The 12918-nt window shown below is 43.4% G+C and overlaps 1 protein-coding gene across 1 annotated transcript; it reads left to right on the forward strand.

The window, feature by feature from the left end:
• Positions 1-255: 255 nt before the first annotated feature.
• Positions 256-12916, forward strand: baz1b (bromodomain adjacent to zinc finger domain, 1B; the record flags this gene model as incomplete). The annotated part of the gene is made up of 22 exons (XM_020618216.1): positions 256-1073; positions 2400-2516; positions 3460-3604; positions 3945-4137; positions 4508-4629; positions 4843-5040; positions 5121-5321; positions 5425-6745; positions 7016-7171; positions 7433-7571; positions 7675-7805; positions 8002-8116; positions 8215-8313; positions 8524-8701; positions 8794-8979; positions 9268-9415; positions 10041-10150; positions 10310-10362; positions 10408-10523; positions 11176-11315; positions 11520-11626; positions 12460-12916. Coding segments are annotated over exons 1-22 (4551 nt in total), but the record flags the coding sequence as incomplete, so codon positions are not given.
• Positions 12917-12918: the final 2 nt, after the last annotated feature.

Here is a 12918-nt window from a genome sequence, read left to right on the forward strand (position 1 = left end):
GTCTGTTTTTGATAAATATATAAACAAAATATTTAAGCCCGTTTTAGTTTTAATGGGTTAAACGATTCATATAGTCGTTATTATGGTCAGCTGACCTCTAGTGTCTCAATTTAAATGGGGCGTAGTTTAGTTGAAGGGGCTGTCCTAGGCTGACAATAGACAGGTCATACCAGCCAATCAGAGACTGAGTCAGACCAATTCGACGCGAGCGCTTCACTAATCGAGCCAATAAACATCATTAGAAGGCGGAGCTTTTATGAGACGCCTCTTGCTACCGGGGGAACGGAGCTCTGAGGTTGTGCGGAGTCTTGCCGGTGGACTAGAAACTCCCGCCATTTCGAAAAGGAATTAACCTCTTGATTGAGTCAGGTTACATTTTTCGTAATACTTGATAACGCTGTTATATCATAGAAAGAGGCTCAGAGAATACGAAGATGCAGCGAAGTCAGTTGATTAAACGACAACAGGCCTAGTTTGCAAAGATTTGGGATTGTGCAGCGCGCCAGACCTCCTGCCTATCTGAGCTTTGGCTGTTGCCGCGAATTTGATTTTCGGTGTGGGTAGCATCCTTTCATGTTTATCCGGAGGAGCTACAAGTTTACCAGCTATCCTGAAAGATAGAAAGTCGAGCAACCCGTTTCTACATCTAAGACATTGAGTAAAACCAGCACGACACCACTAACATTACAAGAAGAGAAAAGAAGGGTGCGATGAGGCGGCTGACAAGAAGTGCACTGTTATTGTTTTGTAACGAGATAGCAGTACAGCCTACCTGCTAGTCAGCTAGCTGCTACACGTTGAGTGCCGGGCCTGCCGGCAGTAACGCGGCGCGTGTTGGAATATTTCGAGACATTTGGATACATGTTAAGAACACTTTGTTGTATGTTATTGTATTAGTTTGTCGCTAGAAGATCTAATCTCGCCATTGGCATCCGTGCCATCTGAGGATTGATAATGGCACCGCTTTTGGGCCGGAAACCTTATCCACTTGCTAAGCCGCTAGCCGAGCCACCAGGCCCGGGAGAGGAGGTCTACATCATCGAGCACACCAAGGAGGCCTTCAGGAACAAAGAGTATCCTTTTATCATGATACTGATTCTCAGTCTCGACTTGTCGAGCCAGCCGGAATGTAATATCACGCTCTTTGTCTAGCTGGCTAAAATTATGTTCATTTAGTAACTACATGCACATGACTAAATCTGGCCAACAGACATGATTTGACGTTACCTGACATTTTACCTTCATTTGGGGTTTAGCTGCATGTTTACACTGGATGACAGGCTTGCTAGTTGGTATTCACACCGCTTTGCTAATCAACACATTGTAGCTAGGTGGTTATTTAATTAAGCTACATGAAGATAACGTTGTGTGACTATAGCATATGGCGCAGTTCTTATGGTTAATTTAGAGAGCTACTATAAACAATCCTTTCACTTCAGGTATTACGGCCCCGTTGTCGGCTACTAATGCTAGCATGGCTAGCTAGCATGCTACTACTGTCAGATATCTGACAATAGCCCGTCATCTTCTTCCCCGAGCTGGAGCCATAGCTCGGCCGGATTGAGCTAGCCGTTAACGCTAGCATTCAAGCCTCTCTAGCGTTAGTTAGCTTTAGCTACCGGTGCATTTGTGCTTTGGAGTTTACAAAGAGGACAAAAGCCGACTAACAACTATTCACCGATTTTAAACTGGCGTTTTTGGTAGATATATTTGTCCCGGTGTAATAGTTAAAGTAACCTTCTAGCTTAGATGTTTATAAAAACTTAAAACGTCAGAGTTTCGTAACTGTCAACTGGATTATGAAGCCACTTGTGACAAATGACAACTCGTCACGTAGTGCTAAAAGTAGTCATTTTTATGTGTCTAACTTGTTATGCGGTGTATTATGTTTGGATTTCTGCTGAGAGAAACATTAAGTATTTAATTCGATTAACTTATCACTACTTGAAAAACGGCTATGTGAAAATGGTTTCTTGTCTATATTTGTATCGCCAGAACACTGAGATTTTTGCCTTTACTGTAGGGGTGTTCATAATCATTGGAGGTAGCACAGATTTAATTATTCCCACCAACTACTCAGGGAGTAGTAATTCACACAGAATTTCTGCTAGTTTGAGGTAGTCAGGACTCTTTTCCAGCTACGCCTATGATCATTATTCTTTCCCAGCCCCTCCAACCTCTTTTTGTGTTCCTAAAGTATAACCAGTTTTGCAGTATTGAGTTTTGCTATGAAATTGCATCTCGGTGTGTTCATTACCCCTTGGTCTCAGACTCTTTTAAACAACTGACATCTGACAGAAATTTGGTCACTGATGGACCACATCTTGCTTTTAAGTAGTGAGTAAATGGCTAAAGGGGATACTGTTTATATTGTCATTTCCTTGACAAAATGTCTACAGAGAGTATGAGGCACGCCTGCAGAGGTATAATGAGCGCATCTGGACATGCAAGAGCACTGGAAGCAACCAGCTGACGCACAAAGAGGCATGGGAGGAGGAGCAAGAAGTCACAGAATTGTTAGTGTTACATCCAAAGTTGTATACGCAAGTTCACAGTCCGACACAATTAGTGAAATTAAAGATCGTCCACATCTTATACACATTCAGATGTTAAATAAAGCTCTGGTTCCCATAAATCTCTGAATATGTAAACACCTTCTGGTTATTTAGACATGCTTTCAAGAAAATACAGGTTAATGTCTCTATAGCAGAAGCTCAGCAGTCTCAGGAAAGAACCATACTCTCCCATTGAAGGTCACAAGGCTCATTGCTTTGCTATGATTGGATAAATCTGTAGCTCCTCCTCTCCTTCTATTTAGAGGTGTGTAATTGAGTCATCCTGGAATCTGCAATGGCAGGGTGAGAGTTCCCTTATCCTGATCTACAAAAGAGAAGAACATGACCAGAAAAGTTTAAAAAAAAAAAAAAAAATCCAAATGAGAGCTTTCAGCTTACTCATCTCCAATCAGGTGTATGTATTAATGCACTTAGCAAGAAGAAGATGACCTGATTTAGAGATGCACAGCAGAGGAAAGGCAGAGTGGTGCTCAGCTTCCCACAGCTCCAGTCACAGAGGATCACAAGCTGTATTTAAGCTCTAATTACATCAGCCAAGTGACTTTGCTCCCTCTGCTGGCCACTCTCAAACCCTTTGTTCTGTTATGTAATGTTCTGGTTCCTGTGAGGAATGTATCACAGAGATCCATATAATGTGAAAGAAAGCCAGCCATGAATGGAGCGCATCCCACCCATGAAGCATTTCAGTATATATTAGACATGGCAGGAGTCTTGGTTGCTAAACTTGTTCTGAAATTCTGTCTGGATGTTAAAACAGTGTACTGAATTAAGTGGAGCATAAAATGATGGGGATGTGAGGAACAAACAACTGTTGATTATGTTTTATTTTCATTTTACTGTTGCAGCTTTTTTGTTTTAATTACTGCTCATGCTCTGTGTACAGGCTTCAGGAGGAGTATCCCCAGTGGTTTGAGAAGCCGGTCCTGGAGATGGTCCACCACAACACAGTGTCTTTAGACAAACTGGTTGAAATGGCCTGGGTGGAAATCCTCACCAAGTATGCTGTGGGTGAAGAGTGTGACTTCATGGTCAGTTTGACTTCTTACATTTTTAAACCTGTGGTAGGCGGACTTATGTCTGTTATTTTAGTTCGCTATGCCGCTTTAAACATAATCTTTGGAGGACCATACAATTTTTCTTCTTATTTTTTAACTTGACAACAGATTATACATACTTGTAAGTTATCACTGTCCATTTACAAAAGCACAGGTTTTTAGATTGATGGTCTTTCTAATTGGCAGCCGTTTGCTTTCACTTCCTGTCACAATGTCACCCAACGTGCTGGTTGGCTGGACTACATTAAGCCGGTGTTTAATTGAAAGCTTTCCTATTAGTATCTTCTACAGTGCTCTAATTCCTCTCTTTCAGGTGAGAAAGGACAAAAGTCTGCGAGTGAAGGTGGTGAAGATTCACCCCCTAGAAACCCTAGAGGGCGAGACGGGGGAGAAGAAGCTTGAAGGTGCCTGTGACTCTCCATCCAGCGACAAGGAAAACACAAGTCAGGAGAACCAGAGGAAAGAGCCTCCTCCCCGAGAGGATGAGAACAGGAGGGAGAGTCTCAGTGAGTACCAATCAGTGCATAAACAGAACCGTACCAAGGGACATAGCCTGGAGTTCTAGGCTTGAATAATAAATAATTTTATAAAATAATTAGCCGAAATGCATGTCGTGCATTGAAAGCCTAATTTTACATTTTAACCATATGTTTTTCAGATCTCTTCTTCAAAATCTTTATTCTTTGGTCATCACACAAAATGGACGGTGTGCGGATTTGATTTAAGTTTTCAGTTAACCTTGTTTTGGGACTATGCACCTGTTGCTAATTTAGATAAAGGACACAGTAATGGTGCAACAGTATGGCTACTGAGGCTGTATGTTTTTTTTTTTTTTGTTAGTTAGTTTTTTTTAAACAATATTTTGCTTCCCATCAGGTGACAGAGCACGACGTTCTCCAAGGAAACTTCCCACTGCCGTGAAGGAAGAGAAGAAGAAATGGGTTATGCCCAAATTCCTTCCTCATAAGTACGATGTGAAGCTCATTAATGAGGATAAGGTTTGTATCATGTCATCACTAGTCACCCGATGGTGTCTAGATTTCTTTTTCTTGTTCGTCCCAAAATTGAATTGCATGTGTATTTTCTGCGCTACAGCTGATAACAGCTTATTGTTATTTTTGTCTCTTAACTGGTTTCTCAGTTAAGGTCTACACACACCTTTCCATTTTGAAAGAAAGTGACTGATTATTTTGAACTGACTTCTGTTGCAGGTGATCAGTGATGTCCCAGCAGATAGTCTTTTCAGAACCGAGCGCCCTCCAACCAAGGAGATCATGCGCTATTTCATCAGACACTATGCTCTGAGGCTAGGTATGGGAGAGAGTGCTCCCTGGGTGGTTGAAGATGAGCTGGTGAAAAAGTTTAACTTGCCTAGCAAGTTCAGTGACTTTCTTCTTGATCCACACAAGGTAATTTGTATGGTACATTTTTGCATATTACTTTGTTCAAATTGTTGCTTGTTCCTAGCTCACACTCTGTTTGTCTAAAGTTTTTAGCAGAGAATCCCTCCTCAAAGCGCAAGAGCTTGTCATCTCCTGAGGGTAAACCTAGCAAGAGAAGTAAGACTGCTGACACTCCAGGAGCAGATTCGGGAAATGAAAAGGGAGAGAAGAAAAAGAAAAAGAAGAAAGATGCTTTAGGCATGCCTCTTAGTCCCACCATCTGGGGCCACGTGCAGGTTGGCTGGCCTGTATGCACATGCTCATGTCTCAGCTAAGATATTACTTGATGAGTTGTGGGGTTTCTTAAAAGTCAAATCTTTGCTTAATGCACTCATGTTTTCTGTATTTCAGAAAATAAAAATGAATGGTTCTCCACTCAAGGTAAAGAACTCAGGAACCCCTAAGAAAGGAGAAGGCAAAGGTTCAGTGCCCTCCACGCCAAAATCGGGTCGAAAGTCTGGAGACAAGAAAGAAGGAAAGAAAACGGGGAACAGCAGTGATAAGAAACTTAATGTGCTCAAAGCTTCTAAAAAGGACACTAAACATGGTGTTAAGACACCAAAGATGAAGCAGATGACTCTGCTACATCTGGCTAAGAGCACCCCTGCTGGGAGCCCTAAGAAGCGAGCCCGGAGTAGTGGCGTGGGTACGCCTAAACTGGGGAAGCCACTGCACCCTATGGCTCTCCACCTTCTTCGTTACTATAAGGAGAACAAGGGTAAAGAGGACAAAAAGAACTCCCTCTCCTCGCTGATTTCCAAGGCTGCTAAAACCTTGTCCCCAGATGATCGCAGCCGCCTGCCGGAGGAGCTCAGGGAGCTGGTGCAGAAACGTTGGGAGCTTCTGGAACAAAAGAAACGGTGGGCAGCCATGAGTGAAGAGGAAAAGCAGGAAGAGATGAAGAGGAGGCGCCAGGAACTCAAAGAGAAACTACGAGAAAAAGCCAAGGAGAGACGTGAGAAGGAGATGCTGGTCAGGCGCGAACAGTCACGTAGATACGAGGACCAGGAGATTGAAGGCGGCAAGATGCTGCCTACATTCAAGCTTGTAGACATGCCTGAAGGCTTGCCCAACACCCTGTTTGGTGATGTGGCCATGGTTGTGGATTTCCTACACTGCTATGCAGGGCTGCTGATGCCGGAGGACCAGTATCCCATCACAGCAGTGGCTCTGATGGAAGCACTGGCTGGGGAACGGTCAGGCTTCCTCTACTTAAACCGTGTGTTGGTAGTGCTGCTCCAGACGCTGCTGCAGGATGAACTGGCAGAAGGGTACAATGAGCTCGATATGCCCTTATCTGAGATCCCCTTAACCATGCACTCCGCTTCAGAGCTGGCACGGTTGTGTCTGCGTCCATGTGACGTTCATGGCGAGGAGAGTGGCCAGGGCTCAGATGACTCGGGGCCCATGGGGGGCTTTGACGATGTGGTGACCAGTGAGTTCCTGGAGAAGCTTGAAACAGTTGAGGTGTTTGAGCTGAGCCCTGAGGAGAAGGTCAACCTGCTGGTGGCACTGTGCCATCGCATCCTCATGACCTACTCGGTGGAGGACCACGTTGATGCAATGCACCAGCGGTCAGCTGAGCTATGGAAGGAGCGCTTGGCAATGCTGAAAGAGGTCAATGATCGCAAGAAGGCTGAGAAGAAGAAGCAAAAGGAGATGGAGAGCAAAGGTAGGCGAGGAACTTTACCTGAAGTTGTAATTTAGCAGCGAATCAAATCATTGTCATAAGATTTAATGCTGCAATTTCCACTTCCTTCTCATTTGACAGCATTAAAAAGATTAATACCCACAGAATATCTAAACTAGTTCAATTATAAATTTAATGTGAATATGTTTTGACAACTATGCATCCTATAAAGGGCAAAGAAAGAACTATCTCAGAAATGTAAATACATATACAAGTTTATCAGTGTATTTATTTATTTTTCTGGGTTCAAAGGTGAGAAGAAAAAGGAGGGGGGCGCTAAGAAGGAGAACAAAAAAGAAGTAAAGGTGGAGCCGGAGCCAGAGGACATGATTAGCTCAGTGAAGAGCCGGCGGCTGATGGCCATGCAGGCCAAGAAGGAGAAGGAGGAGATGGACAGACAGAACAAAGGTAAACCCTGTAGCAGGGTGTGGAGCAGCTCAAATAATATACAATATTTTTTAATTAAAAAAAAGGTAATTGTTTCCTGGCAAGTGTAATTCTACATGTATGATCCTGTGACACGTCAATTGTGATTTTATTCTATTACGAAGTAGTTTCTGCTGTGTGTGTGTCACTAAAAGCAAAGCCAGACAGATTATCATTAAATACATGGCAGTGTTTTAGGCAGTATACCTCACTCTTGGTTGTTAACTGTGTTTATCACCCCAGAACGCATGGAGAAGGAGGCTGAAGAGGAACGACTGCGTAAGCAGAGGGTTGCTGCAGAGAGGGCCTTCCAGGACGGAATAACCAAAGCCAAACTTGTCATGCGCAGGACCCCACTGGGTACAGACAGAAATCATAACAGGTTGGTGCTGCACACAAATGGTTAAAAATTAAGTGCACAATAAATATAAAATCTTAATTAATGCCATTATTTATAACCATGGGCGCTTGGTGTTTTTGTTCAGATACTGGCTGTTCTCTGACGTGGTTCCTGGTCTGTACATTGAGAAAGGCTGGGTGCCTGAAAGCATCGACTACAGTTTCAGCCCTTTACCTGAGGACAAACCAGCTGAGCCTGAGATGGAGGAGGATGATAGTGAGTCGGCCACGACACACGATTCACAAGGTGCTACAATATCTGTTATTATTCTCAAAATGTTTACATTATAGAAATCTTTGAGGGAGAGAGAGAGATGTTTTTGTATCCACTATATGTGTATAGTCTTTTGTATGTATTGTACAGAAGTTGTTTTTTTTTAATTTTTTGAGATTGCTTATTGTTTGTGTTGTAGGAGCTGAAAAGGATGATGGTAGCATAGATGGTGTTATTAGTGAAGGAGCCCAGCAGGGAGCAGCAGCAGACGTCTGTATAGAAACTACTGTTCCCAAAGTGGGACAGAACCTCTGGTATGAGCTTTGCTTTTCTTTGTTTGTTTTTATTCCTTTGCTGTGTTGTCTTTTCTGTTTCATTTTCAGAATCCTTTTTTTTTTGCGTTTGAATACAGGTTCATATGTGACAGCCTGGCTGAACTGGAGGAGCTGGTGGAAAGTCTTCATCCTCAGGGGGTTAGAGAGAGTCAACTGAAGGTGAAGATTCAAAGCAGGTGAATGCACTTTTATAATAAGAGAGTTGCTTTAACAAACATTGGTAACACCTGGCCTGGTACTTCCAGGTAACAGGAGTATGTTGGCGTAAGGTTACACGGTGTAACGGCACCATGTCCTATGTGGACTGTATCATTTGCAGCTAAATGCAGTGACAGTGATTAAGTAAATGTGTAGGTGAATTCAAAGCCATCCATTTCCTGTTTCAGGTACCCAGACATCCTCCACTCCATCCATCTCACCCGTAAGGCCAAAATGGGCCTCAGGACCTGTGATGGCTACACAGAGTTGCTCAAATACTTGCGCAGTGACATCCAGGAAATAGCCTCACGACTCCAGAAGGGAGGCCTGGGATACCTGGACGATAACGTAGATATGGAAGAGCAGGTGATTGTCTGTCTGATTTATAAATAACATCAATATTCTTCTTATTGATTTTTATTGGTAATTCAGAACTGTTTTGTTTCTTCTATACACAGATGAAAGACATGGACAGCCTGAAAGACTTTGGCGAGTGCATCATCACCATTCAGGCTTGTGTAATCAAAAAGTTCCTGCAGGGGTTCATGGCCCCCAGACAGAAAAAGAAGAAAAGGCAGGGAGGGGAAGAAAGCAGCAAGACCGAAGAGGTGGATGATGAGAAGAGACTGGCAGAGGAGGCCAGGGTAAGAGAACAGAGGTGCAATATTTCCATTTGGTTTTAAGTGTGTCGTTCTCAGGGAACAAGGTCCATCAGAAACTGATTAGATGTTGCTGGAATAGGTGAAAAAGTTAAGTGGAAGGGTTTGGGACGTTATTAATGCCATAATTCTAAGAACCTATAATAATGAAAGCACTAGTAAAGGAGTTGAAGTTTATAAGTGATGAACACACAACAAAATAAATAAGTTGACACACATACAGACAGCGCTACCACTGTTGCTGCTCAAGTTGAAACATTTTATACCTTTCAGGTAGCGACAGCGGTAGAGAAGTGGAAGACGGCTATCCGAGAGGCTCAGACCTTTTCCCGCATGCACGTCTTGCTAGGAATGTTGGATGCTTGCATAAAGTGGGACATGTCTGCTGAGAATGCTCGCTGCAAAGTCTGCCGCAGGAAAGGTGAGCACTGTCTTCAGCTGCTGTCTTACTGATAAGTCTTCAAATCAGAGAATTAAAGTAAATGTGTGTTGCAAGCTATTTTTGTAACTGATGAAATTGTCTTTATTTACAAATGACAGTTTCTGTTATCAGGTGACATTCTCTGTTCAGCCACATCAGAGACTTCAGCAGAATTAGAGCCCCAGAGCCAACACCTGTCAGACAAAAATACGGATCCTCCTTTTAGTTTTTTCTTCAATGACATGCATGCATGCAAGGATGGTTAATCATGGTCATTGAAGCAGTGCTTCTGCTCCCTGTTTAGTGCTCAGGCAAAGCCCCTCTGTGCTGAAGCTGACGGAGTGTAGACCCAGACAGGGCAGCAGCAGCAGGCACAAAGCAGAACAGGCTAGTAGTGTCAGGCAGGTCTACCTACAGAGCCAGCAGCTCCACAGGCCAGCAGGTGAACCTGTAGTGATAAGGACACATGAGGGAAAACGTGACAGTTTAACTTTTTCAAGATAAAAAAAAAAGTAAGACAAGATGAACCGACGTGGGCATACTGAACATATTTATTGGTTTAAAAAAAAAAAACAACCTAACTTTTCTTTAGCTCAGTCTTACTATTTATTTGGATCACTTCCAGGCGACGATGAGAAACTGATCCTCTGTGACGAGTGCAACAAGGCCTTCCACCTGTTCTGTCTGCGGCCGGCCCTGTACCGCATCCCTGCCGGAGAGTGGCTGTGCCGCAAGGTAACGGTTTGCTGATGGTCCTGTTATACAGGACCTGTTTTTTAGGGCCCCCCCCCCCCAAGCACACCAGTTTATTACACTCCTTCGCCAGGGCCAAGCAACCTATTATCAGCAGTGTGATTTTTAAAAACAAGAGCTGACTGTGCACACTGACACCAGAGTTCAAGTGTCAACACTAAAACCTGCCTCCTGACTGACCGTATTCTGTCTTGGTGAGTTGTATTATGGTCTTCTTAATGGCATTCTCCCTGTTGCAGGAACTATAACCAAGACACAGATGAGGAAGAGTCTGAGGAGGAATCTGAAGAGGAAGAGACTGAGGAGGATGAAGAGGATGAGGAAGAAAATGACTACAAAGCCATGGGGCACAGCTGTGAGTATCAGCAGTATCATGATGAGGGCCTTAACCAGGACTAGCTGTCTATCACACATGTCCCTGCATACATCAGGATGATAAATATGGCCAAACATTCCTGCCTTTCCTTGTCATCACTCATGTCATAAAAACCATGGCACTAAATGCAAATACAGCAGATGAAAACAAACTATACAAAGAGATAAGTCTGATTTTTACAACCTGAAATTTAGGGATGAGAGGAATGCTGATGGTGGAATTTCAGCCTCTGTCTGTATTGTCTGTGTGTTGGCATGCAGCACAGTTCAGGTCTGGACTTTCCTTTGAAGCCATGTCTCATTCTAGCTTCACTCAAAGTATGTGACAGGATGATCCCCTCTGTCAGTTCAGGCCAAGAAGTTTAATGCATTGGCACTGAATGGTACCGTGAGGATCGCAGTGCTATTAAGTGCTAATTATTTTTCTCAGTTCTAGTGTTGGGATGTGTGACACTCCGCTGAGACTCTGGTGTTCAGTACGTCTACGGTGGCCTGGGATTGATTTGGCCAAAGCATCAACAGCATAACTAACAGTGAAGCATTAATGTGATATTTTAGATTTCGAGTGGAATGGAAGCATATCCATGAAGTAAATTCCTTTATTTATTTACTTGAACACTATTATTTTACAGTGAGACCAAGGAAGAAAAATAAGCAGTCTTCATCTCAGCAGAAAAGCTCAAAAAATAAGTCCAAGAAGCAGTCGTCATCTTGTGGTCAGAGTAGCAAGCAAAGGGCCGGACCCAACTGTCCTGCAGACATCGATGAACTGGTAAGAAACCAGCACCAGGACATTCACATGTTAAAGATATGTTTGTTTCTTCAAGGGTTGAAGAATGTACTTAAAGCAGGAAACATAAGGGCAGGAGTTCTATAGGAATCTATATTTCACAAACTAATAGACGTGATCAAAGCTTTCAGTGAGAAAACAGACAATCGATTTTGTGTTATCATTGCATGTGTGTGGTATCTGCAGGTGCGTCAGAGTTCCCAGTCAGGAGGGCGCAGGCAGGTGCTGGAGCTAGAGAGGTGCGAGGAAATCCTGAAAAAACTGGTCCGGTTTCGCTCCAGTTGGCCCTTCAGGTGAGTCAGTAACATAGTCTGCATGTTTTGAATGTCCAGTCAGCGTTCAGTGTAATGAGTACATACCATACAGGGCCCACACAACAGGTGCAGCTTATATTAACTGTAATAATTGAATTGTGCAGCTTCTGCACAATTTATACTTCCTTCCTAAGCTGTCATCTTTCTTTACTGGGCTCTACCAGTTAAATCTTTCAGTTTATTCACAGTTAGTTTGGGTTGGGGTCATGATTGGTTGAACTGCTAATCCTGGCAGAGGAGAGAGCATTTGTGCCTGAGATAAAGGCACATTTGATCAAATTGTTTTTATTCAGGTCACATACAATGGAATAATTTTTTTGTTTGTATCATATTTCTTGCATTGGTAGAGGTCCAAAATGATCTTTTAGGGGTGGCAGGTTATAGTGTATCACTACTTAATCATCTTGATACACAATATCATAGCTATATCAGTAATGTACTGTATACTGAGATTTATAAACATTAAGATACTGAAATGAAACATAAAATATGTTGCTATATAAGTGAAGACAGCCTGTATCCAAGCTGATGTGTCTGTCCAGAATCTGCTACAAGTGTCAGGCTTGTAGTCCTGCCTGCAGAAGAAGAACTGCAGCTGCTGCTGTTATGGATGACGTAATTACTTAGTGAACAGCAAAACGCACAGCTGCAGTGGATGACCTGTTTCTTCCTGACAAAACATATGTCTCGAATCTTTTAAAAATACTGCCCCAAAGTTTATAGGGCATTTACATCAACACATCCCACTACCTGAATGACATCATGAATTATCAGTGGTCTTTAATCCAACTCATGCTCTGCTCCTGTTTCAGAGAGCCTGTTTCCCCGGATGAGGCAGAGGACTACCTGGACATCATCGCCCAGCCCATGGATTTCCAGACTATGCTGGGAAAATTCAGCCAGGGCTCATATCGTCATGCCCAGGACTTCCTGGAAGACATGAAACTGGTCTTCTCCAACGCAGAGGAGTACAACCAGCAGGGCAGCACTGTACTCTCCTGTATGGTCAAGACCGAGCAAACCTTCACCGAGCTGCTCCAGAAGCTGCTGCCTGGGCTCAGCTACCTCCGCCGGCGCTCACGCAAACGCGTCTACCAAGCCCCTGCTTTATCATCATCTGAGGAGGAGGAAGATGAGGAGGAGGAGGATGAAGAAGAGCAGGAAGAGGAACCCAAAAAGAAGATGCAGAATGGTAGATCAAACAGGAAGAAAACCAGAAATGTCCGGGGGCAGAGGATGGATGACAGCGATAGTGAGGAGGAGGAGGAGGA

The sequence above is a fragment of the Monopterus albus genome, unplaced genomic scaffold (assembly GCF_001952655.1).
Source record: "Monopterus albus unplaced genomic scaffold, M_albus_1.0 scaffold202.1, whole genome shotgun sequence".
Classification (NCBI taxonomy): Eukaryota; Metazoa; Chordata; class Actinopteri; order Synbranchiformes; family Synbranchidae; genus Monopterus; species Monopterus albus.